The sequence below is a fragment of the Oryctolagus cuniculus genome, chromosome 4 (genome assembly GCF_051225735.1).
Source record: "Oryctolagus cuniculus isolate XC-2025 breed Fujian yellow rabbit chromosome 4, ASM5122573v1, whole genome shotgun sequence".
Lineage (NCBI taxonomy): Eukaryota > Metazoa > Chordata > Mammalia > Lagomorpha > Leporidae > Oryctolagus > Oryctolagus cuniculus.
In genome coordinates this window covers 76,252,509-76,280,422 of record NC_142870.1, presented here as the reverse complement: position 1 = coordinate 76,280,422, position 27,914 = coordinate 76,252,509, and the positions used below count along the sequence as shown (strand labels likewise).

At 38.2% G+C, this 27,914-nt stretch overlaps 1 protein-coding gene across 6 annotated transcripts in view; it reads left to right on the top strand.

The window, feature by feature from the left end:
- Positions 1–27,914, top strand: part of GSK3B (glycogen synthase kinase 3 beta) — a 218,634-nt gene that overhangs the window by 151,697 nt on the left and 39,023 nt on the right. For 3 of the 6 annotated variants that reach the window (XM_002716660.6, XM_008266875.5, XM_089331756.1), the window contains 4 exons: positions 504–601; positions 13,393–13,488; positions 24,144–24,182; positions 26,796–26,982. In XM_002716660.6, coding sequence (XP_002716706.1) covers positions 504–601; positions 13,393–13,488; positions 24,144–24,182; positions 26,796–26,982 — 420 coding nt within the window. The remainder of the gene's footprint in view (positions 1–503; positions 602–13,392; positions 13,489–24,143; positions 24,183–26,795; positions 26,983–27,914) is intronic. The other 3 variants (XM_002716661.6, XM_070072184.2, XM_089331757.1) reach the window with 1 other exon arrangement.

Below are 27,914 nucleotides of genomic sequence, written 5' to 3'. Positions count from 1 at the left end.
AGTAGATTTAAGTACATTTTTCACATTTTTCTGTCAGTCATCTTAAAACATAATAGCCAACCATTTAAAGTTTTAAAAATTTTTCTGAGAATTTGCTTTGGCTTAAAACCCAGTATGTATGGAGGATTGCTTACTTCCTCTCTGTGAGCACCTATCAATGTGTAAAGATTGTGTCACTTTTACATTTTTAAGTGTAAGTAGATAGTCATGCCATAGCTTTGATACTGTATTCCCTTGTGTTGCCATTTGAAGACTTGAATACCTGATGTTTGCCAATAATAGACTTTACATGTTATTGGAATATTCTTACAGGCCTTATTTCCTGCTTAGCAAATTCAGTGCTTAATTTAAAAATGCATTGAAGTTTTATAACTATTTTCTGTTTTGGATTATACAATCTTTATATTTACCCTGTGATCAAAATAAAATTTAAAAATGTGTATAAATATTTTTAATCTGATACTACAAAGTATTAATAAGCCTTTGTTTTCTTTCCTCTTCAGATGTATGGTCTGCAGGCTGTGTATTGGCTGAGCTGTTGCTAGGACAGCCAATATTTCCAGGAGACAGTGGTGTGGATCAGTTGGTGGAAATAATCAAGGTGAGAAGGTTAAACCTGAGATTTTGAACTAGAAGGAATTTTGGTGTTTTTGTTTTGTTTTTGTTTTTGTTTTGACAGGTAGAGTTATAGACAGTGAGAGAGAGAGAGAGAAAGGTCTTCCTTCCGTTGGTTCACTCTCCAAATGGCCGCTACAGCCGGCGCTGTGCCGATCTGAAACCAGGAGCCAGGTGCTTCTTCCTGGTCTCCCATGCGGGTGCAGGGGCCCAAGCACTTGGGCCATCCTCCACTGCCCTCCTGGGCCACAGCAGAGAGCTGGACTGGAAGAGGAGCAATTGGGACTAGAATCCGGTGCACATATGGGATGCTGGCGCTGCAGGCAGAGGATTAACCAAGTGAGCTGCAGAACCGGCCCTTGGTGCTGTTTTAATGATATAACACAAACACACATTGACAGGAAAGTTAAAAAATGGAGAAAGTGATCCAGAAGTACATAGCAAGTTCACCAACCTTTTGGTTTCTAATTTAGCTGCTGTTCTGTTGTATGACTATGGAAAAGGTATTATATATATATATATATATATATATATATATATATATATATATATGCGCTGAGGCAATTGATTGATGCAGAGGTTAAGACTCTGGGGTATCTACCTTCTGTATCAGAGTACCTAGGTTCAGATTCTGGTCCTGCTTCCAATTCTTGCTTCCTGCTGATGCGGCTCACAATGACTTAGGTAGTTGGGTTTCTGCCACCACATGGGATTCCTGCATTGAGTTCCTGGCTCCCTGCTTCAACCTAGCCCAGCTTTAACTGTTACAGGCATTTGCGTGGGACTACTGCATGGGAGACTTCTCTTTTTTTCTCTGTTTCTCTTTCAAATAAATAAAAAATGATAAATTAATTTTAAATCGATATATCTGTTATTTAAAGTACTTAAAATTAATAAGCTCACTAAAATATAAAAAAGCAGAAAGTATGTCTTTGTTCAACATGTTTTCTCTGCTAATACTCAGTAGAACACATAGAAGATACTTATAATTATTTAGTATGTGAATATTATAAGATGAAAGAATGAATACCTGTGTGTATGGATGGACTACTGATATATAAACAGAATTTCTAAAAAAAATGGGCAAAGAATCTGCATAAATTTTTATCCAAAAAAGATATGTGGATAACCAATACACACAAAAAGAGGCTCAGCATTATTAATCATTGAGGAAATGAAAATCTGATGTGGTAGTGAATATTATATCGTACTCACTAGAATGGCAAAAATAAAGAGACATTAACTAGTGTGGGTGAGGATGTGGATAAATTGGAACCCTCATACTTTTGCTGATGTGGCTGTAAAATGGTGTGACCTCTTTAAAAGCACCATGCCCCCTTCTGCACATTAAACATTGAGTTACCATAAGAGCCAGCAGTTCAATTGATAATTGTATGTGCCCCAGAGAATTTGAAAGTGTGCCCAAATACAATTTAACACACAAAGCTCATGAGGATTATTTATAACCAAAAAATGGGAACAAAAAATATCTATCAGCTGTTGAATGGATGAGTAAGTAAATATTACACACAAAATGTCAGATACTATGTGACTTCATTTCAGTGAGAGTACTTCAAAAAGTTAATTGAAAAATGGAATTTGAAGCATGAGTCTATTTTGCTGCAAAAAATTTTTAGTATGTATGTGTGGGTTTTTTTTACAGTACTTTTTCCATATATTATGAAAACATTTTCTTTGCTCTCCTGATTCTTTGTACCAAAATAAACTCATAACTCATACTTGGTTTCAACCTTTTTTTTTTTTTTTTTTTTTTTTTTTTGTAATTTATTGTAAAGGGAGAGAGAGAGAGAGAGATCTTCCATCTGGTGACTCACTCCCCAAATGTCTCTCTCTCTCTCTCTTTTTTTTTTTTTTTTTTTTAAGATTTATTTGTTTATTTGAAAGAGTTACAAAGAGAGAGAAGGAGAGAGAGCGAGAGATGTCTTCCTTCCATCCACTGGTTCACTCTCCATTTGGCTGCAATGGCCGGAGTTGCGCCATTCCGAAGACAGGAGCCAGGAGCTTCTTCCAGGTCTCCCATGTGGGTGCAGGGGCCCAATCCCTTGGGCCGTCTTCTACTGCTTTCCCAGGCCAAAGCAGAGAGCTGGATCGGAAGATGAGCAGCCGGGACTCAAACCGGCACCCATATGGGATGCCGGTGCTGCAGGTGGCAGTTTTACCCGCTACACCACAGCACTGATGCCCCCAAATGTCTCTCTCTCTTTTTTTTTTTTTTTTTTTTTTTTTGACAGGCAGAGTGGACAGTGAGAGAGAGAGACAGAGAGAAAGGTCTTCCATTGCCTTCCATGGCCTCCAATGGCCACCGCGGCCGGCGCACCGTGGCCGGCGCACTGTGCCGATCCAAAGGCAGGAGCCAGGTGCTTCTCCCGGTCTCCCATGGGGTGCAGGGCCCAAGGACATGAGCCATCCTCCACTGCACTCCCTGGCCACAGCAGAGAGCTGGCCTGGAAGAGGGGCAACCGGGACAGAATCCGGCACCCCGACCGGGACTAGACTGTCTCTTAATAGCCGAGACTGAACCAGGCTGGAGCCAGAAACTCCATCCTGTTCTCCCACGTGGGTGATAGGGGCCATCTTCCCAGGTACATTAGCAGAAAGCTGGATCAGAAGCAGAGTAGCTAGGACTTGAACAGGCACTCCTATTTGTGATGCTGGCAGATACTCCTATTTGTGATGCTGGCAGATTAACGTGCCATGGTACAATGCTGGCTCCTCAGTTCCATTTGTCACAGGCCTTTTAAAGTACCCTCATCTGAAAATCAAAAATAGGAAGATCCAGGGAGACAGACAATAAACTAATGGTTGTCAGTAGCTGGAGTTAGAATGGGACTGACTGCTCTTTGTATGTAACAGTGACACCTGTGAACATACTAAAAAGTCACTGAACTGTGTGTCTTTAAAAGGTAGATTCCATGATAGGTCAAATGTATTTCAATCAAACCACTAATTATTTCTAAAAAGGGCTAGAATGAGAGTATGTGCTTGTGGAACTATTGTTAAGGTAGTCATACTGTTTCTACCATATTTTAAGGAAGACGTTAAACTGACCATAGTCACTACAGATGATTCTAGAGCACTTCTTAGGTTTATACCTGACAGCCCCACTCCTCTCAAAAATACAAGGAGGAAGCAGATCAACTATGGTTAACTGTTCTCATTCACCCTCCCTAGGGTGAATAAATACTCGAATTGTTAAGTTTGGTTCAAGTGCCATGACAAGTTACTGTTCTTTTCTCTACTTAAGTTCTTACTTGGGACTTAGGACTTGTACTACTGCTACCATAGCTTTTTGCTTTTTGGCTTTTGGAGGGGCCGGTGCCTTGGCTCACTAGGCTAATTCTCCGCCTGCAGTGCCGGCACTCTGGGTTCTAGTCCCAGTCGGGGCGCCAGATTCTGTCCCAGTCACTCCTCTAACAGTCCAGCTCCCTGCTGTGGCCCGGGAGTGCAGTGGAGGATGGCCCAAGTGCTTGGGCCCTCCACCCACATGGGAGACCAGGAGAAACACCTGGCTCCTGGCTTCGGGTCAGCGTGGTGCACTGGCCACAGCGCGCCTGCCGTGTTGGGGGGTGAACCAACAGAAAAGGAAGACCTTTCTCTCTGTCTCTCACTGTCTACTCTGCCTGTAAAAAAAAAAAAAAAAAAAAAGAAGTTGGGAGGAAACTTTTTTCCCTTTTTTGAAAATTTTTTTTTACTTTTATTTAGTAAATATAAATTTCTAAAGTACAGTTTATGGATTACAATGGCTTTTTCCCCCATAACTTCCCTCCCACCCGCACCCCTCCCATCTCCCACTCCCTCTCCCATTCCATTCACATCAAGATTCATTTTCAATTATCTTTGTATACAGAAGATCGATTTAGTATATATTAAGTAAAGATTTCATCAGTTTGCACCCACACAGAACATAAAGTATAAAATACTGTTTGAGTACTAGTTATAGCATTAATTCACATTGGACAACACATTAAGGACAGAGATCCCAAATGAGGAGTAAGTACACAGTGACTCCTGTTGCTGACTTAACAATTTGACACTGGGAGGAAACTCTTAAGGAGGAAATATTACACCACAAGAAGAGGGTTGCTTTCACCAAAATCTCAATATAGGGAGGAGGTAGAAATTCTGTAAAATTTGTGAGCTTATTACTTTAGCTATCTATATTTAGTAGATTTTCAAAAGGAAAACCTGTTAGTAGTAGGGAATTGCCAGAGAAGATAATATTTCCTGTCAGTCCACTGGAGGTAAAAATGTGTAGTAATGATTCTATTGTTGTTAGAAGCCTGATATTTTGAAATATGAAACATGTTTTCTAGTTAGGTAGTTCTAACAGTGATTTTTTGAACAATTTTTGCTAAGTGCTAGGCAAGAAAAAATAGGGGGTTCTTGGCCTAAAGGAGTTCCGAGACTGAGAGGAGGGGAACACCATTACAATAAAGCAAAGCACATATTATCCTGGTAGTCTGAACAGAGTATAAGGCAGAAACCTTCTATTTGGAGCTACTGCTGTCTGGAAAGGCTTCATAGAGAGAGAATCTTGAGCTGAATTTTGATCATGGAAAGGTATTCACCACTCACAGTGGGCAGGAGAATAGCTAAATACTTGAGAAATCAAGGTCTGGTGTCAGGGTGTAGGTGTTTTTGGTTGGTTGGTTGGTTGGTTGGTTGTTGGTTTTTCTCATTAGAACCTAGGGTTCTGAAGAGGTGGGATTGATAGAATATGAATTTATTGGGAAAAAGAAGGCTGAAGCTCTGAGCAGTGGCTGGATCACATTAGCGTATAGGCTATTGGAAGCCTTTGTAGGATTTTAAGCAGAGGAGTAACATTTCTAATAAGATTGCTTCTATTTCATACTTGGCTTTAAATAGAGCTGCAGCTGTATGTTGAAGTTTGGCGACCTCTGGTGTTGAGCTATAAAAAAAGCAAGGCTGTGGAAGAAATGTATTTCATAGCTTTGGCCAGTTTATTTCCTTGACGATAGTTATCAACTTACAATTCCTATTTGATATTTCTCTGTAACTGGATAAATGTTCAAACAGTGAATTAAAAAAATTTTTTTGTAAAGATTTGCTTATTTGACAGGCAGAGAGAGAGATTGAGATCTTCCATCTTCCATCCGTTGGTTCACTCCCCAAATGGCTGCAGCAGCTGAAGCCAGGAACCCAAAACTACATCTGGGTTTCCCACATGAGTGGTAGGGGCCCAAGTACTTGGACCATCTTTTGCTGCTTTCCAAGGCTCATTAGCAGAGAGCTGAATTGGAAGTTAAACAGCCAGGACTCAACTGGTACCCTGATATGGGATTCCAGCATTTCAAGCAGCAGCTTAACCCACTGTGCCACAATCGTGGCCCCCTAAATGAATTTCAGAAAATTACAACAAATGTGGATGAAACTAGGTACAGCTAAAATTATTGAATTATTGACATCCCTAAAGGGATGTAGCAAACTGATTTCTGGTTTTTTAGATCTTTCTACCACTTACCCCCCATTATGTTCTAGAACGGTGGACTTTGTAGAAAAAAGTGTTTTTTGCAATAATTAGTAGTGTCATGCATTCTAATAGATAAGTGAGGATGCTTTCTTCCTGTTGGTGTATTAACGTTTAACATTTCCTCCCCCTTTTTATCGTATGGAATAACATACTTAGAGAAGAGTACATAAAACATTTATATGCAGTTTAATTTCTTTTATACTAAGGAGAGATTTAGTTTTTAGGAAATCCAAAAAAAAAAAAAACCAGAAGTATTATTTTTAAAAATTTATGTTTTAAAAGTTTAGGAATAACATTCTTTTTGGCCCTTAAAACTGGAGGACATTACGTTAAGTGAAATAAACATTGACACACAAAGCCAAATTTTTCATTTGTATGTAGAAGCTCAAGAAGTTGTTCTTTATGGCCAGCTGGGCCACATCTCACCTGGCTAATCCTCCACCTGCGGTGCCGCCACCCTGGGTTCTAGTCCCAGTTGGGGCTGCCGGATTCTGTCCCGGTTGCTGCTCTTCCAGTCCAGCTCTCTGCTGTGGCCCGGGAAGGCAGTAGAGGATGGCCCAAGTGCTTGGGCCCTGCACCCGAATGGGAGACCAGGAGAAAGCACCTGGCTCCTGGCTTCGGATCGGTGCAGCACGCTGGCCGTAGCAGCCATTTGGGGGGTGAACCAACGGAAGGAAGACCATTCTCTCTGTCTCTCTCACACTAACTCTGCCTGTCAAAAAAAAAAAAAAAAAAGTTGTTCTTTTTAAGAGAATAAAAATCATGTGTTGTTATACCTTTTAAAAAAATTGATTTCCTAGAAGTAGAGACTAGAATGATGGTCACTAGAAGCTAGGAATGGAAGGGTGAAAGTGATAGGAGGAGGTCAGATAACAGGTACCAAATATAAAGTCCTAGAAGAGAGGAGTTTGATGGTCCCAGTGCGAAGAAATGGTAGATACATAAGGAGACTGAAATGTTCACTACCCTGATTTGATTACCATATACTGTATACATGTATTGAATTATCGTCCTATATCCCATAAATATGTACAATTATGTGTAAAAGACAAAAAAAACTTGGAAGTTACAAAGATTTAGAATATTTCCATTCCCTCCAAATTTTCCTCTTATAGCCTGCAGTGACCAAACATCCCAGTTTACCAAGATGTTCCCAGGCAGTCTAGGATGACTGTCCATGCCTCTTTGCTGTCAATCTCCCATCTTATGTTTCATGTGACTGCTGATCTGCTTTCTTCAATACAGATTAGTTTTGCCTATTCTAGAATTTCATATAAACAGAATTATGTTTATTATGTTCCTTTTGTATAGTGCTTTTGGGGTTCATCCATATTGCTTATTCATTTTTATGCTGAATTATTATGTCAGCATACAACAATTTGTTCATACATTTACCTGTGCATAGTCATTTCACTGACTTTTTGGTTTTGGCTATTAAAAGTAAAGCCGGTATAGATGTTTGTAAGTATTTTTGCAGACATATGTTTATATTTCTCTTTTTAAAGATTTATTTTATTTATTTGAAAGTCAGTTACAGAGAGGCAGAGAGAGAGAGAGGTTCTCCATCTCCTGGTTCACTCCCCAGTTGGCCACATCGGTTGGAGCTGTGTCAATCCAAAGGCAGAAGCCAGAAGCTTCTTCTGGGTCTTCCATGTGGTGTTTACTGTTAATTTCCTGCACTGAACCTTTAATTTCACATGCCATATTTTTCTTTTTTTTTTTTAAGATTTATTTTTATTTATTTGCAAGAGTTACAGAGAGAGGTAGAGACAGAGAGAGAGGTCTTCCATCTGCTGGTTCATTCCCCAGGTGGCCACAATGGCCAGAGCTGCGCCGATCCGAAGCCAGGAACCAGGAGCTTCTTCTGGGTCTCCCATGTGGGTGCAGGGGCCCAAGGACTTGGGCCATCTTCTACTGCTCTCCCAGGCCACGGCAAGAGCTGGATGGGAAAAGGTGAAGCTGGGACTAGAACAGGCACCCATATGGAATGCCAGTGCTTCAGGCCAGGGTTTTAACCCGCTGTGTCACAGCACCGGCCCTGACATACTATATTTTTTAAGTATGCAGTTTACGTTTGTTTCTTTTTTCTATTTTCTATTTCTTCATTATAGTAACTATTTTAAAGTCATCTTGCTAATTTTATCATCTCATTTCTGGATCTGTTTCTGTTGACTGATCTTTTTTCTTCCTCTTGCTCTTCCATGTTTTATTTTTCTACTTTAAAATTGTCGAGTTTTATTTCTTGGTCTCTTTTTTTTCAGTTGTTTATACTTGGAGGAAAATGCCCGGATCAGTTACTCTGTAATGGCTGGAAGCAGAAGTCCATAATAGCTCTTCCACTTTTTTTTTTTTAAATAATTCATGACTTTGCATTGCATTCCAAATTCACCAACCCTTTAATAAAAAGTTATGCAAAACTGTACTACTTTGCTGAAGGCTTTCACTTCACATTTTGTAAAGCTTTAGTTTATATTTGGTCACATTAAGATAGTTATAGCTCCATGTTAGATAAATGCACAATATTTATCCCCAAAGCAATTATTACTAAACTTTAATGTCTCTGTGTTAGTGACTTTATGTATGGTATTGCAAATACACCTAAGCATGAGGGAGCAAGTGAGGGATTTACAATGAGAATCCACAGCTATGGAAGTCTGAAAAGTAACTTATCAGAATTGCTAGGTCATTTCAACAATTTTTATAAATTTGTGAAACATTATATAGTAAGTTTTAGGTTTGTAATAGTCTGATTTTGTTTCGCCAGTTAGGTAACTATTTCTTCATATTTTTCTATTGCCTAAGACCTATGTTATATATAATTTAAGATATTTTCTTAATGGGGGCTGGCATTGTGGTTTAGCAGGTAAAGCCACCGCCTGTGACACCAGCATCCCATATGGGTGCCAGTTTGTATTCTGGCTTCTGATCCAGCTCCCTGCTAATGGCCTAGGAAAAGTAGCAGAGAATGACCCCAATGTTTGGGCCTCTGGCACCCACATGGGAGACCTGGTAGAAGCATCTCGCTCCTGGCTTCTGCCTTGCCTAGAGCTGTCCATTGCAGCCATCTGGGGAGTGAAACCATGCATGGAAGATCGATAGATCTCTCTCTCCCCTCTCTCCCTCTTTCTATAACTCTGCCTTTCAAATAAATAAATAAATTTTATTAAAAAAGATTTTATTACGAATTGAATTATCATAGGAAGAATATTTTTTAAATCATGTGGGGTTTTTTTAGATTTATTTATTTATTTTATTTGAAAGTCAGAGTTACACAGAGAGACGGAGAGAGAGAGGTATTCCATCCACTGGTTCACTCCCCAATTGGCTGCAATAGCTGGAGCTGTGCTGATCTGAAGCCAGGAACCAGGAGCTTCTTACTGGTCTCCCACATGGGTGTGGGGGCCCAAACCCTTGGGCCATCTTCTATTGCTTTCCCAGGCCATAGCAGAGAGCTGGATTGGAAGTGGAGCAGCTAGGACTCGAACTGGTGCCCATATGGGATGCTGGCACTGGAGATGGTGGCTTTACCCACTATGCCACAGCTCAGGCCCCCTAAATCATGTTTTTTATTAGGTTATCAAAAAAGCGAATTTTTCTTTGCTGTTTATAGCCTCATGATCTTATTGAAACATTAATATATCTTATATATGTCAAAAGGATTCAGGTTAGCCGGCGCCGTGACTCACTAGGCTAATCCTTGCGGCGCCGGCACACCGGGTTCTAGTCCCAGTCGGGGTGCCGGATTCTGTCCCGGTTGCCCCTTTTCCAGGCCAGCTCTCTGCTGTGTCCAGGGAGTGCAGTGGAGGATGGCCCAAGTACTTGGGCCCTGCACCCCATGGGAGACCAGGAGAAGTACCTGGCTCCTGCCATTGGATCAGCGCCGTGCGCTGGCCGCAGCGTGCCAGCTGGGGCGGCCATTGGAGGGTGAACCAACGGCAAAAGGAAGACCTTTCTCTCTGTCTCTCTCTCACTGTCCACTCTGCCTGTCAAAAAAAAAAAAAAAAAAAAGATTCAGGTTTATTTTTTATGGCATAATCAATGTAGTTTAAGACTTTTTCCCAACAAAAAAAACCTCTCCGTTTCTTTTTTTAAGATTTATTTATTTATTTATTTGAAAGGCAGAGTTACAGAGAGGCAGAGGCAGAAAGAGACGGAGAGAGAGATCTTCAATCCACTGGTTCACTTCCCAAATGGCTGAAATGGCCAGAGCCACACTGATCCAAAGCCAGGAACTAGGATCCTCCTCCAGGTCTCCCACGTGGGTGTGGGAACCGAAGGACTTGGGCCATCCTCTACTGCCTCTACAGCAGAGAGCTGGATCAGAAGTGGAGCGGCCAGGACTCAAACCAGTGCCCATATAGGATGCTGGCACTGCAGGTGGCAACTTCAACTGCTACGCCATAGTGCCAGCCCCATTGTTTTCTGACCTTAACACTGGGTAAACCATTTTAAGGGATCCATTATACCTGCATTTGTTTCCACTGTCTGCTCCTGACAGTCTGTAGCTCTAAGTATTGTTAGCCTTTAAATTTCTTCAAGTGTAAAATAGAGTAATATAGTAATATAAAGTGTGAAAATTTATATGCCTAGGATAGCATTTTTATATACTGGGAGCTCTATAAATACTTCTTTTTCTCTCCTTTTCCTCCCTGATGTACTTTTGAATAAAGAACTTACGAGGAGCTTAAACATTCATAGAAAATGTGTAGTATGGGTTTACATTGTGGCATAGAAGATTAAGCCTCTGCCTGCAACTTCTGGCTCCTGGCTTCAGCCTTGTCCAGCCCTGGCCATTGTAGCCATTTGGGGAGTGAACAAGCAGATGGAAGATTTTTCTGTCTCACTCTCTTTCTCTCTGTATCTCTGCCTTTCACATAAGTAAATATTTAAAGAAAATGTATAGTGTAAAAACTGCATGGATCTTTTAAAAACTTAGCATCAAGATAAACCTGCCTTTTAATTCCATTTTATTCATGAACTTTTCTTTAAAGATTTGTTCATTTATTTGCAAGAGTTCCTGAAAGAGAGAGAGCTTCCATCTACTGGTGTACTTCCCAGATGGCCACAACAGCCAGGCTTAATGATGTGCATGCTTGTGTGTCCTGATGTCTGTGACTTCTTTGGCAAGGCATTAAAAAATAGGTGGCTAATTAGCTGTTAGAGGGTTGGATATGTGTTGATCCAAATATATAGTAAAATGTTAATTATAGAATTTGGGTTTGTAGTAATATTGTGGTTTTAATTAGCATTTCCCTAATGATTAATGATGTTGAGCATCTTTTCATGTGCTTATTTGCTACATCTCTTTGTTGAGGTGTATATTCATACCTTTTGCCCATTTATATTCAATTGCTTGTCTTATTTATTGAATTATGAGTTCGTTAAGTATTTTAGATACAAGCCTTTTGCCCAGTGTTTTGCAAATGTTTTCTCTTAGTTCATGACTTGCCTTTTCATTCTCTTAAAGAGTGTCTTTTGAGAAACTATTTAAAATTTTAATGAAGTTATGACAGTTTTACTGGAGTCTAGAGAATTAGAACCAGCAAAAAATACTGAAATTCTCACTTTCTCCTGAAGAGTTATGGAATTATGCCTGATTATTTACTGGTTTGTACCACAGATTAGGTACTTATTGAATTCCTCTCTTTCTGTGCAGCTATCCTTGAATTGTAAATGGCTTAATATTTTATTTCAGCAAATGTGTTTTTATAGCAGATCCTAGGATTAGAAAGATGAGTGATGTATGACATCTCTCTTCAAAGTGCTCCTTATTAGTATTTAGTGTTTCTTCTTAACCATCTGGAAGCTAGGTCCATATACTTTTCATTGTCCAGTGCCTCATATACCTGTGGAGGCAATATGGTTTTGTCTTACAATTAAACTTTTTCAACACACAAATATGTAAATTCATTGCAGCAGGAAATCTTTTGTTCTTTGCATCCACCATAGATCATAGCATATTTCTGTGTACATTGGGAACGCTCATTAAATAGTCAGTGACTGAATGAAATTGTTGATGACCATGTTCGAATAAGGTTCTCCGTACTTTACTAAGTGAATAGAAGATACTCTCATTTTAGATGTGATCATTGCAATAGGTTGCTTTTCTGGTTACAAAAAAGATGCCTGATTTTTATTTGGATATATCTTATGGGTGTTTGCTTAATTTTTTAAAAACCTATTTCAAACTAACCCATACACTGTGTGCCAGACTACAACACTGAGAGACCATCTTTGGTGTGACTTTCCCTCTTTTTTTTTTTTTTTTTTTTTAAGAAATTTTTGTAAAGATTTTATGTATTTATTTGAGAGGTAGAGTTATAGACAGTGAGAGAGAGAGACAGAAAGGTCTTCCTTCCGTTGGTTCACTCCCCAGATGGCTGCTACGGCCAGCGCTGCACCGATCCGAAGCCAGGAGCCAAGTGCTTCTTCCTGGTCTCCCATGCAGGTGCAGGGGCCCAAGGACTTGTGCCATCTTCCATTGCTTTCCCAGGCCATAGCAGAGAGCTGGATTGGAAGAGGGGCAGCCAGGACTAGACCTGGCGCCCATATGGGATGCCAGCACTGCAGGTGGAGTATTAACCTACTGCGCCACGGGGCCAGCCCCATGACTTTCACTCTGACAGTCACCAATACCGGTGTTCTGATCTGATAGGAGAGTGAGTCAGGACTTACATGAATATTTTTTAAAAGATTTATTTATCTGAAAAGTAGAATTACAGAGAGAGAGAGAGAGAGAGAGAGATCTTCCATCCACTGATTTACTCCCCAAGTGGCTACAACTGCTGAGGGCTGAGCCAGGCCAGAGCCAGGAAATTTATCTGGGTCTTCCACATGGGTTCAGGGGCCCAAGTACTTGAGCCATCCTCTGCTGCTTGCCCAGGCACACTAGCAGGGAGCCTGATCTGAAATGGAACACCTGGGACTTGAACTGGTGCTCATCTGGGATGCCAGCACTTTAGGTGGCAGCTTAACTCACTACGCCACAGTACTAGTCCCTCCATTAATATTTTTGAAGAGTCTTTTTTTATGATACAGATTTTACATTGTTGTCATAGAAGTCTGTCTATGTTAGTATAGCACAGAATCTGTACTCAGTTGTAAATGAAATGCTTTCATAAAGCTTACTCTATTTAACAAATTAGGTATTTTATTTAACTTTGGAATTCCTTTTTTTTTTTAAGATGAAACCAATGTGCTAAAACTTGAGACTATATATGTAAATATGTGACAAAAGTTGGCAGTAATTTACTTTCTTTATCTAGGTCCTGGGAACACCAACAAGGGAGCAAATTAGAGAAATGAACCCAAATTACACAGAATTCAAATTTCCTCAAATTAAGGCACATCCTTGGACTAAGGTGAGTCAAAATGAGTTGTTGTTGTTTTTTTTTTTTTTTTAAGAGTGGGTATTAACCAGTTCTTAATTAAAACCTGAGTTTGTCATTGTTCTTAAACTAAGCTCTGTTGAGACCAAACAGCTACTTAAATACAAGTACTCAGTAGTTTTGCATGTAAAGATAGCTGAGTGGTTGTCCTTCACTGCTTCATTGTATGTAGTTTCTTTGTGTTGATTTCTGTGGACAGTTTCCAGCCTAAGTTTTTATTTGCAAGGTATAGACAATGTACTAATGTTATTAAAATGTATGCACAAGGTCTTACATTTAAATTCAGAAGTTAACTTATATAGAGAGGTTTGTAGTTCATTTTCATATATAACATAACATTTCATATATTTTCTTTAAGAATGAAGTATTTTGTTTTTTCTCATGTATACTTTGTTAGGAAGCTGGATTAAAAAGCAGATTGCTGGGAGTATACATTAAAAGCAACTAGCATTTGTCACTAGCCTTTGAAAAGCCTGACCTTAATATTAAATGGAATTTTAAAGAGCACAATTACTGATTTACCAGAAGATTATTTTTTCCTTTGACACTTGATTGAGATGATTACGGAAGATTCAGTTTTACTTGTGACATTTAAATGTACAGGAAAAAAATAACAATATCTGAGTAGAGTTTATAAAGCTAGTGTGATTCTGTAGCTTGTTCATTTTACAGGCTCAGAAACTCTGGCCAGAAATACAAGTGACTTATCCAAGATTATATAAGTGGCTTGTGACAAGGCCAGGATTGAATTTCTACTATTGTTGTATATGTGTGTGTGTTTAATGTCAGATCTTTTAGACTTTTCCTCATGTGCCATATGCTCCTTCCCCTGTTTAATTATATCTCAGTATATATTTTTCATGGGTTAGAAATGGTCGTCTTTGTATTATATATATCAAGTAGAGACTCTATTTAAGACATACATAAAACAGTTTTTGTACATTGATAAATCCATTTAGTTAGTTATAGATCATTTATAATGAGATAAAAGTAATTTAGAGCTATAGGTGAAATAATTAATATTCCCTAGACAAAAAGTGTTAGCACTCCTCCCACACAAGTTGTATTATGACTAATTCCATTCCTTCAAATTCTCACATCACATTACCTCTCTCAATCATTTATTTTCTGTTTAAAATAAAAGACCTCAGTATTACTTTAGTGTCAGAATTAGAGTTTGTAGCTTTATTTGAAATAACAGAGTTACACAGAGAGGGCAAGAAAGAGGTCTTCCGTCCACTGGTTCACTCCTCAAGTGGTCATAATGACCAGTGCTTGCTTAAGCTAAAGCCAGAAGCCTGGACCTCCATCAGGGTCTCCCACATGCATGACAGGGGCCCAAGCACCTGGGTCAGTCATCTGCTGCTGCTTTCCTAAGCACATTAGCAAGCAGCTGGATGGGAAGTGGACCAGCCAGGACAAGAGCCAGCGCTCATATGGGATGCTTGTATTGCAGGTGGTATCTTAACCCCTGCACCGCAATGCTTGCTCCAACCCACTCCCTTTTAGTGTTGTGGGGCAGAAGGTTAAGCTACCACCTGCAGTTCCGGCATCCCATTGCATCTCAAGCGCTGGTTTGAGTTCTGGCTGTTCCACTCTGAGCCAACACCTTGCTAATGCTTCTGGAAAAGCAATGAAAGATGGCCCAAGTGTAAGAGCCCCTGCCACCCACATGGGAGACCCAAATGAAACTCCTGGCTACATCCTGGGCCAGCCCCAGCCATTCCAGTCATTTCAGGAATGAATCAGTGGATAGAAGATCTCTTTCTCTGTGTCTCTCCTCCCCCTCTCTCTCTGCCTTTCAAATTAATAAAAAAAATATTTTTTTAAAGTTACTATCAACACTAAATAGTCAGATAAAGTATACTTTTATCTTTGTACTTAAATTTTATTTTAAACCCATATCAGAATATATTTAGGGGTTCTTACCTGACTCTAAACCCAGAGATTCCTAGTAGTCTGGATTTAGGGGCTAAGTGACAACTTGAATCCATGGAGGTTATTTTTAGTTAAAGTGACTGTTAGAAAATGATTTGTTAGTGTACTATGATTTCAGCCAAGTTAAAGGAAAGCCAACAATAGTGTTCTGTGTATTACATAAATATGGAAAAATGGTCTAAAATGCTAATAAATTTGGGTGAGAAGGGTGATTTGATTTTTTTTGTATTATCTTTTCATATTTCTGTATTTTCTTAACTAATCTTGTTTATTTTGTGAAGAAAATAAAGTTCTTTTTGTTACATCTGAAGTATTCATCACGTTACCTTTGATATAGCACTTCCGACAAATGCTGAAAATGAGGTCCTGTCCTTTTTTATTTTAAGTCAACATTGTCACCAATACTAGAGTGTGTCCCCTGAATTATCTCTACTGTATGCAAATATTAAATAGAAAAGAATGTAAGGAATAATTTATTATAATACAGTCAACAGAAGAGCTGAGGTAAATACGTATCTTTAAGCCTTCCTTTGCCTTCTTGGATTCCTGATAAATTTTTATCTACGCTAATGATTTTCAAACTTGAATAATCTATACAAAGCCCTTTATTTTAAGTTTCCATTCTTGTACCATGTGAAAAATAATGACTCTATTCTCCCACCTTGTGTGTGTGTATGTGTGTGTGAAAATTACTGTCAACTATTCATTCAAATTGTGTCCCTTGACATAATTTGGTTTTTGCTTTGTATAAATGCATTATTTAATAAGTAGATTTATGGTAATTTCTGATTAGTACACATATCCCAAGTGAAACACAGAATTTCCATGATTCTACTCTGTCATCTAGATGATCTAGAATATGCTTATGTTGATTTTTTTGTAGGTAAATTATTATAAGAATGAAGATAAAAACTTTAAAATTCCTAGAGGGAATTCAGTCCCCTTTCCTCCTAACCCCCACTAAGAATTGCTGCTTTGTGCTAGGCAGGCAACAGAATCATTTAAAAATCATACCTAATGTTCTTTAAAGAAGAAAGCTTGTTGCCCTTGGAGGGCAGGTAAGTACAAGTGTAGAAACAAGAATTGCTTACTTTCATTTGTTGTCTTTGATTAGGATCCACTTCAGTCACATTTCCTGAAGTTATGGGGATGGGAACCCTGGGTTCCTGTGTTCAGCATAGTACAGCTGTATCCAGAGGATCAGGAACTTTTCTCAAAAAAGTAGAGAGAAATAAAGTATCTTTCATGGAAATATTGAGGTGAGGGGATAGAAGTATGTAAGAAAGATACCAGGAAAACAGACACTGAGATACTCCTGTGTAGTGTATGGCAGGAATCTTGAGGATTTAAAAATCCAGTAAATTGCCCTTGACTATTACATAATAACCAGTGCAGCCTAATTAATAAATAGACTTTTAATGTTAGGTGGGAAAGAAATGGATATTAATGTTTTTGTTTTTAAGATGTATTTTATTTATTTGAAAAAGTGAAGAGAGAGATCTTCCATCCACTGGTTCATTCCCCTAAATGGTCTTAACATCCAGGACTGAACCAGGCTGAAGCCAAGAGTCAGGAATGAATCCATCCTGGTCTTCCAAATGGGTGGCAGGGACCCAATTACTTGTGCCATCCTCCACTGGTTTCCCAAACACATAGCAGGGAGATGAATCAGAAGTGGAGCAGCAGAGACTCAAATCGGCTCTCTGATATGGGATGCCAGTATTGCAAGAGGCTACTTAACCTGCTGCACCACAGTGCCAGCCCTGGTGCTGCTAATGTTTTAAAACAAGGACCACTATTGGGAGTGGGAACATAAAGATCTTAGCATTGGTGTATGCTATAATACTTCAGAGAAGGAAAACCAGATGCAAAGCAAAATAAAATGATACAAAAGTAGACTGAGAATTAAATAGAGTCATAGGCTGACCAGAAGACAAAAAGGAAGCTTAAATTCTGCAACTGACAGGCTGTACGATGAAGGGAAGATCTAGTTTACATTGCTGCTAGTGTTTATGCCTTAGCTTTTATCTCGTTAATGTGCTGATTTTCTGCTGTACTTTTTCTCATGCTTCTTTTGAAAATGTAACTGTGATATAAATATAAAGAATTATTTTAGATCTAAATAAATGTGAAATTTCTACCTCCATGTAGTTCTCTGATTTGTCCTCTTCTTTCTCCACTACCCTAACCTTAGTTTAGACCATTATATAATAATTTTATTTATTTGAAAGAGTTACAGAGAGTGGTAGAGACAGAGAGGGGTCTTCTATCCACTGGTTCACTCTCCCAATGACCACAACAGCCAGAGCTGAGCCAAGCCGAAAACAGGAGTCGGGAGCTCTCCCATGTGGTTGCAGAGGCCCAGGCACTTGGGCCAACTTAGGCTGCTTTCCCAGGCACGTTAGCAGGGAGCTGGGTTAAACATGGAACAGCCAGGACTCGAACTGACACCCATATGGGATGCCAGCTCTGCAGCCTGGGGTTTTAACCCACTGCACCACAGCACCAGCCACAAAATTAGCTTTCTTAAAAGCACATGTGGTACTGTCACTGCTGTTTAAAATTCTTTTCTTATTCCTCACAGCTTTTAGGAAAATTTGGTATAATATGGAAATGTTTGTCATATATCCTGATTTGTACTTATCCAGTGTAATTACCAATTATTTCCCACTTTACTCTCAAAAATGTCCCAGTTTGGATGACACATAATTCAGTCACTCTGTTCTTGATCTTTCCTACTTTTGCTTGTCAGGAAAATGGGTAATGTAGTTCTTCCTGATCTTAACTTTCCCTAAAGTATCTAGTTGCTTCAACCTAGTCTCTTTCCCAAATTGTCCAGTTTCCATCATCCTGAAACATTTATGTTAAGCAATCAATTTAAAAGTATAGTTCCAAGTTAAGGATAAATCAGGGATTTCTAAAATGGTTATATTATAGTAGATGTGTGAGTGTTTACCCAGTTTTGAATAACTGATACTGTTACCCTTTCTAAAGGCCCTCGATCTCTTGCAATTATACTAGGGCTTTTTAATGTGTTAGTTGTGTGTGGGAATGTTGTGCAGTTTGTGACTCACTGAAGGAACCATACAGTCATGCTTAATTTTCTGCCTGATTAAGACTGCCTTCTAATTGTTCCTCAGAGAAGCCACATTTATTTCTACTTTTTGCTAGCATCTTTTTTCTCCCACTTAGAATCCTCTTTTTTTTTTTTTACCAACTCTTAACCTTCCTCAAGACCTGAAATCTCACTTCTGCCATAAATATTTTCTCATTGTCCAAGTTCTCTGTGATTATTCCCACCACTTAACTCTTGTAACTCCAGTATGATCTACTGCTAATTCATGCTTTGTTTTATAGCAGTTCTTAATTTCTGTTTCATAATGATAATATGGATATGAATTACCTTAAATATCTGTTACCAAGTTTTTGGCATATGTAGTACTTTAATACTTAATAGGCATATGTCTGTAGATTATAAGGGTCCATTGGTTGTTGGGTAATTTCCTAGCAAGCATTGTCCACAAAAATCAGTTTTTGCATACTTGATTTCTTAGAACACTATCAATGTGCTCCCATGTGAATGAACACTAGTGTGTCTAGCTGGGTAACACAGTAAAGAGAGTTCTGAGGTCATTTTTGCTATCAAAGTGGTAATTTCAATTTGAAGAAGTTATAATTCTCTGTGCTAAACCCAAAAACCTTCCTATCCTTCCTTCTTTTTGAGACTTTATTCATAATCTTAACTTTTTCTTCCTCTCAATGCAAGATTTTTCAGAACTAATAAACTTACATATTCCAAATATTATTCAGCATTTTACCAGGAATGCCTTCAGAGAGACCCAGAAAACACAAAACAAAATCTGCTGCCACATTGTTCTGGTCCATCTACCTTTTCTGGTCTCTCTCTCATTTTATTTACTCAAATCCCAGAAAACATAAAACCATATTGGGGGGGGGGGGGCAGTGCTGTGGCTTAGTAAGTAAAACCGCCACCTGCAGTGCCAGCATTCCATATTGAGTCCTGGCCTCTCCACTTTGATCCAGCTCTCTGCTATGGCCTGGGAAGGCAGTGGAAGATGACCCAAGTCCTTGGGCTATTGCACCCACGTGGGAGACCCAGAGGAGGCTCCTGGCTCCTGGTTTCGGATTAGCACAGCTCTGGCCATTGCAGCCGTTTGGGGAGTGAAGCAGCGGATGGAAGACCTCTCTCTCCCTCTCTCTCTGCCTCTGCCTGTCTGTAACTTTGCCTTTCAAATAAATAAATAAATCTTTAAATAAATATTGGGGATTTCTGTTAGCTCCTAGGATCACACTTTGTCTATTTTATTCTGTTACTTATAATAAGTCAGGCTTTATATTATTCAACTCCCTCTCCCCTGAACACTACTGATCCATCATTACTTATCTCATTTGTATATTCATACTATCTTCTCTCCTGAAATTTTTACCCTCATGTTTTTAGAATAATCAATTCTCATTTTCTAATTTCCATGTGAATTGACTTTTCTTTTTATGCTACCCAAAGAAGCCTTTTATTTAAGGAATGCAAACTTCATGCATTTCATAAGTACAACTTTAGAAATACAGTGATTCTTCTTACCATACTTGCCCTCCCACCCCTCCTCCTCCCTCTCCCATTCCTAGTCCCATTCTCCACTAATATCCATTTTCAATTAACTTTATTCACAGAAGACCAACTCTATACTAAATAAAGAGTTCAACAATATATTACAATTTCTTTGATGGAAACTGTACACATTAAAATCCAGCTCCTGGGGCCAGCATTGTGACACAGGGTTAAGCTGCTGCATGTGACACCATTATCTCATGTGGGTTCTTCTCATACTGGTTCAAGTACCAGCTGTTCCACTTTCCATCCAGCTCCCTGCCAATGTACCTGGGAAAAGCAGCAGAGGATGGCCCTTGCTTGAGCTCCTGCCATCCACATGGGAGACCTGTATGGAGGCTCGAGGCTCCTGGCCTTGCCCACCCCCAACTATTGCAGCCATTTGTGTGGATGGAAGGTCTCTCTCTGTCGCTGTCTCTGTCTCTCATTCTCTGCGACTCTGCCTTTCAAATAAGTAAATAAATCTTTAAAAAAAAAAAAAATCCAGCTTCTAGGGTGACTAATCCGTATGTGAAAGGAATAATGTAAAAAAGGAAGAATACTAAGTCATGAGTTTAAAGAACACTTATAGAGGGGCAGTGGATGGAATTGGGGTGGAAGACAAAAGCAGACAGCATCTATTTTTAATTTATAATTTCTTCTTTATATCCTGTGTCTTCTATGTAACCAGTACTTGCTGAGTATTATAGAGAATGCAAAAGGAAGTAAATTATATAGTCCTTGTCCATGAAAAATTTACAGTTGAAAAGTTCAGTTGACATAAATATTAAATAATGTCAGGTAATATATGGGTATAACCATACATGTATACTTGATTGTGTACTCTAAGTCTCAAGAGGTGTTCCACGTGCTGTAGGTCTTAGGAGGCATACCATTAGTGAAAGTGGTGAAGGAAAAAATGAAATCATCTTTCAAGGTGATAGACATAGGCTATTGAAGGAGAATTGGGATTTGCTTAGGTGTAAAAAAGATTAGTAATTGTTGAAGCCTAGGTGAATCTTTCAAGATGGGGAGGTATAGATGAAAAGGAAATATTCCTGTATTTTTCGGAAGACCAGCCTCACTACAGTAACTATTTTGTGAACAATGAAAGATTAAATTGGGTAAGTGTACATTTGGGTAAATCATACTTCTGTGTGGGCCCACTGTTCTGTTTCATCAATGAATGATATTGGAGGGAGAAATTTCATTTCATAGTAAATGCTGTTATCTACTCATGTGAATATTTCACAAAATACATAGAAAAATAGAATTAAGGATAAGCTTATTTTGGTGCAAAAAATATAAAATCAGTACATATAAGTCATCTTCAGAAAGCTCATCGAAAATGTATTCATGAAAATTTAAGCATGTTTTTCAAAAATTATTTGCACCAAAATAAACTGCTCTTTTAATTCCATTTTGCATGAACTTTTTGGAGTGCCCTTGTGTATGATTTTTCTTACATGCAGTATACCTCAGAAAAACTCAGCCTTTTCATTAGTGCAAGTGAAATTCACAAATACTAGATCTGTTATAGCTAAGGAAAGGGTTGTTGATATTTCTTATGCTCAACCTACTTTGCCTGAATTTAGGAACTGATATCTCAAAAGACTAGAGAAAATCTACTGAAATCTACTCAGTAGATTTGAGCTGTATTTTTGCATACGCTAATTAGATGCTAACCTCGAAGCTCATGGACTCTGAAAGTTGACTTAGCCTATGGTAATCATTTTTGACAGCTTTTAGAATGAATTAGATTACCTTGCATGTCAGCACATCGTTAGATCGATGTTTAAAAGCATCACCAAAGAATGTTTTAAAACATAGTGTACACTGAGTATTGAACTATGTGCTATGTATAAGTGCTTACGGAGACTCAATGTCTTATTTAGCCAACATAATCAGCTTTTCAAACAGAGCCATGGCATTGTTTCACATTTAACCATGTATTTAGGTTTATAAATTGCCAGTATTGATGTTGCTCTCTAGAGTACTCATGGTTTGTCAGGTTTTAAAACTGTGCTTATGTTTTGTATATGTCTGAAAAATACTGCTAGTGTTGCACATCTATCATAATGAAAACTGGCAAGGAATAACTGGAAGAGGCCCATTATTTGTTCTATGTTTCATTAGATCAATTACTATGCATGGCCATTAAAAGGACATTTTTTTGTATTGCCCTGGTTGGCTACTTAATACAGTAGAGTTGCTGCAAGCTGATGCTGTGAGAAGTGTGATTGTTTATAAATGTCCATTTTAAAGGACTTGAGATTCAGTCATAACAGTTAGCTCCAGGTTGAAATTTGATGATCTAAGTCTATTCTAGGACATGTAGAGGGAAAATTGCTTGTTATTTTTGTTTTCCAAATGCAAGCTTGTTTTGAATAACTCTTCACTTAAGGATTTGGTTGCATTTGTTCAATACCACAGAGACTTTCTTTTTGAAAAACTAAATTATCTCCGTTAGTTTCTTCTATGAACTAGTATGTGTGATGATAGTCGTGACTCGTTTCAATTTAAGAAAATGAGTTGCTGCATAGGTGAGGTAGTATTCGAATCACTTTAAAAGTTCATGTCAGTGTTTTGGTTCTTTTCAATTTTTCCTTTTTCTTTCTTTTCTTTTGTTTTGTTCAATTCTGTTCTGTTTTGTTTTGTTTTGTTTTTATTTATTTACTTAGTTTTTAAAGGGGCGTTTGGGAATCTCCATGGCCTTGCTGCATACTTGGCTGGCCATATTTAGTCTGCGTACTAATTGTTAGTTGGCCCAGTTGAGTCTTACTTTGTGCTCTCAGTTCTTTTAGTCTGGCTTTCTATTTTTGTCTACCTGGTTGTGTTTTGAGATTTTTATTCTTATGGGCCGGATTTTAATCCGTGTACTAAATTTTAGTCTGCAGACTAAAAGTAATCCGCGGATTATTTATTTTTGTAAAATATTTAATTCCCCCACTGGAAACTATCCTAAAAGAATGTTAAATTCTCCTAGAATAGTCAAGGGAGTTCACAGCTACTGGTGAGTTCAGCCATTTTTTGTTCTCAATACCTAGACATAATAGACCCTACCACCTCCCTTGCTTATTTGGCTCCGTTGTGCCTAGGTGTTGGTATACATTACTATGCATGTCACCTGTAACTGTGACTGTCCCTTAGTTGTATTGTTCATTGTATATATTTTTGTTTAGCTTTTGGTGGGTGAATTGGGCATATTTGCAGATGGAACTGTGTTGAATTTGTAGTGCTCAAAGATGTAGAATTATATTTTCATTGAGTTTTTCCAAAAAAGAGTGTTCTATATTTATTTTTCCTAAGTAATGGGTGCAAGGGTATGAGGAGGCAATGCCCACAATAGAAAAAGTAAGTTTATACCCGCACTCCTGAGGTGATAATGTCAATTTCCTGAAGAGTTCTAAGATAAAGAGAATGTCAGCAATTGAACATCTTTTAGCAGGGAAGTCAATCCAAAATGAAGAATAATCCGCGGTGGCCTGATCCTTCTTAGCTCACACAAATTGAAAATATCTGGCTTAAAATCTATAGTAATATAGATTAACTATATATATTACTTTCCTCTCATCACTAATAATTTAGCAAAAAATGTTTATACTGTATAACTGGAACACATTAATAAAAATTAGCATATTGAGAACTTAAACCTTTAAAAACAAGCAAATGTGCCCCCTCCCAGCCATATCTATGGATGATGAATCCAGGTCATAGAAGACCACTTTACTTTGGGAACTTTACTTCTAGATTTCATTTTGATTTAACTTTTTTTGGTTTTGTATTTTTTTAATAAACACACTGGCATTGGAACATAATAAATTAAAATTAAAAATGTTTCTTTACTGTGCCTCACCATTGCACAATCAAAAATTTTTGGCATACACTGTGGTGAAATAATTTTTAAAACTTGGACTTGCTACTGTGGAGACTGATGTTTAAAGTTTATAACTGTATAAACATTTCTATGTCCCCCCCACACCATGGATTTCTTATAACATTGGATATATTTTTCCTTGCTGTACTATTCTCTTTTGGATTGACTTCCCCTGTTTGGATTATTTCACTGAATTATCATCTTTAGGATTCGTCAGGAACAGGACGTTTCACCTCAGGAGTGCGGGTATGTACTTAATTTTTTCTTTCCCAAAATTTCAGGGCAGGTCTATAAAACTCGGGGGAAAAATTTTTCTGAAATGCTGAACAATTGTTCATTGTTGAAATGTAGTACTAAAAACATCTTAGGTACCTGTGATTTCTGTTTTCATTCCTTGTGTGGAACAGGTTTTGCTTATGGTGTATTTAGATTGTCAGTCTCCCAGGTGATTCATTCATAAATATCTAGACTGAAGTTTAGGAATTATAGGCTTTTAACATTATTCTTACCAGATTAAATATTGATGAAGATTCATGAAACCAGATTCTGGGTGTTAAGCAATTTCAGTGAGTAAGGAATGACATGGAAGCCAAAACTTCTTAATCAAAAGCCAAATTTCAGTAGTTCTTAGTTTCTGTTTTAGACATAACGGTATTTCTACTTTGGCCTGTAATATTGTAAATTGCATTCTACCACACCCTGTATTATGGTCAGAAATCTAAACTCTGGGAGATACTGGGTTTTGACCCCACATAATTTTCCACTTAACCTTTGTCCACAGAATACTGAACCAAGGCTTTTCTCATCAAGAATCTCTCAAAGGGTTTAAAGTAACAGCGGATACTTTTTGTAAAGGCAGGTTAAATCTTGATTTTTTTTAATGTAGGCTCTTGAAATGATTTTTTTTTATTGTTTTTAACTCTGATTCCATGAGTTAAGATCTCTGACAAAATAAGCTAATGTATGTCTTAGTACCAATATGGATGGTCACTTATAGCTAGAAAAATACCAAAAAGATATAAATGACTTTTAACAGAAAAAAATCAGAAATAAGCTTATAACACTGGTTTATTAAAATCTTTAACACAAAGTCTTTATTAATATAACATGAAATTTTTTAATTTGAAGTAACTAGCCATTCAGATATCCTACAGTTGAACATTAGCAAGACTTTATTTTTACCTTTGGTACTACTTTTAATTCTGCTTATGTGATACCATATTGGTGCAAAAGCATTTTTGCTAGCTAGCAAAGTAAATCCATATCAAAAAGATGCAAACTGGCCTCAGGGATAAAATATGTCAGTAGTGTGTAATATTTTTGTGACAACTTTTCTGAGTTTTTCACTGATTTATATTCTTTTTGCATTCTGGATTTGATTGTGGACCTTGGGAGCAAGAAAAGGGAAAAATGACCAAGGACAGCGGAAGAGCTAAATATTTCAAGTAATACAAAAAGTTTGCTTGACTGAAGCAAGCCAGCGTATTTAAAAATATCAAGATAAGGCAGGTTTTGCCCTCACAGTGGCTTTCTAACATAGCCAATAAATTGAGGCCTTCTAAGGTTCTGAAATAAATTCCCAAAATGCTACTGTCTTCATTTTCAGAAAATATATTTTACAGTAATAGAATATATGTGAAAGTATAATACAATAAAGAGCATTTTCATTGTAGAAAGTGCTTATATAAAGGCTTTTGAAGCTCTAATGAACTCTGTAGTTGTAACTAGTTCTCTTATCTTCAGTCAGCTTAAGCAACTAGTCAGATATTACAGAGCCATTCTCATTAGGAAACCTAACCTCCCAGGCTCCACCATGCCTTGTCACAGTCTGCATGTCCTTTCCTTGCTGGTGAGTCTACTTCCCTCATTTCCTTACACATGTCTGCTTCTCTTTATGTCTGTCTACCTCCACCACCACACCTTTTATTTGGTTATATGTTCTTCCTATCAAGGACTGTATGTTTTCTTTTTCTTTAGTTTCAAAGGCTTTTTGTTCATCTGTTTTTGGTGATTTCTGATTCTTTCCCTCTGGTTCTATTCTTTAGCCATAATTTAGAATGGAGTTTATTTTGTGGTTTTATATATATACAAGTATTAACACATAAATGAGTATAAAGCTATGTATTCCTTTAAGAATATTAATTATATTTTATTTCAATATAGCCTTCAGTTGACTTTTTCTGTGATTTAATGGCTCTTAATGAAGACTACCTTTTTCTCTCCCTGATTAAAATTCTAGTACTGTCATTCTAATGAGAATAATCTGGCCACATTCATGATAATAGTTGCTTCAGAAAACAGTGTCAGACATTTTGTCAAATTCTCGATACTAAAGAATTTGTTCAAATTAAGATAGGTTCTGTTACTGAGAAGAAAATACCACCTCATTAGCATTTATTGACTTTGAATGACAGTGTTTTTCTTTTTTTCTGATTGCCGAATTTGAATAGTTCCATCCATTATCAATAATTGTTCTGCTAAAAATAATGCAAAAGAGGCAATCTTATATTTACTACCACAGCTGTCGAACTTTAAAATTTTTTCTACTCTTCTAGTTGTGCTTGCCTCTAGAACCCAGCCTTTCTCATATGCCTGTCATATTTTGTATGCATGTTTGATTGTCCTGCTTCATGACTAGCATATGTAGACTACTCACTGAGCTTTTCTTATATAGTCTTTAACTAGCAGTTCACCCCAGTGTGGTGAGTCATAAGCAGTTAACTCTTTTCATTCTGGAAGATTCCTTTCCCAAATGTAACCATGTTTTTGTACATGGTGGGAATTAACTAAATACTGAGTTATTTACATACATTCTTATAATAAAACATTAATTGTTCCCTCCTTTATTTTGTACTACAGGTCTTCCGACCCCGAACTCCACCAGAGGCAATTGCACTGTGTAGCCGTCTGCTGGAGTACACACCAACTGCCCGACTGACACCACTGGAAGCTTGTGCACATTCATTTTTTGATGAATTACGGGACCCAAATGTCAAACTACCAAATGGGCGAGACACACCTGCACTCTTCAACTTCACCACTCAAGGTAATTCCAAACACTTTGTTCTTTTATTTTTATTTTATTTTATTTTATTTTTGACAGGCAGAGTTAGACAGTGAGAGAGAGACAGAGAGAAAGGTCTTCGGTCTGTTGGTTCACCCCCCAAATGGCCGCTATGGCCAGTGCGCTGTGCTGATCCGAAGCCAGGGGTCAGGTGCTTCCTCCGGGTCTCCCATGCGGGTGCAGGGCTCAAGGACTTGAGCCATCCTCCATTGCCTTCCCGGGCCACAGCAGAGAGCTGGACTGGAAGAGGAGCAACCGCACAGAACCGGCACCCCAACCGGGACTAGAACCCGGGATGCCGACGCCACAGGCGGAGGATTAGCCTAGTGAGCCACAGTGCCGGCCAACACTTTGTTCTTTGACCATTTCTGTAGAAGTTACTAGGTGCAAAACAAAATTCCATTAAAATCTATGGAGGAAAATATTGGACATATTAAGTATTCATGGATGTAGGAAGCTTCCTCTCTAAATTATCAGACCACTACTCACATGGTTTTCAGAAAACAGTGGCAAGTAAGATTTTTTCTAATAGGCATAGCTTCTCTAGTTTTGATAGATTATAAAATCACAAAGATTTCACTGAGTGGTATTTACCACTAATAACACTAATAATTTAAATTTTAACTGTTGAGTTTGAATTTTTATTTACTTCCATTTCATTTGAAAGGCAGAGAAAAAGAATATCTTCCATCTGCAGATTCATTCCCCAAATGCCTACAACAGCTGAGGTTGGGCCAGGATGAAGCTAGGAGTAGAGAACTCCATCCATGTTACCCATGTGGGTGGCAGGGACCCAAGTACTTGGGCCATCATCTGCCTTCCCAGATGCATTAGTGGGTAGCTGATTGGAAGTGGGAGTACCAGGACTCAAACTGTGCACTCTGGTATAGTGTATGGGTGTCCCAAGCGGTGTC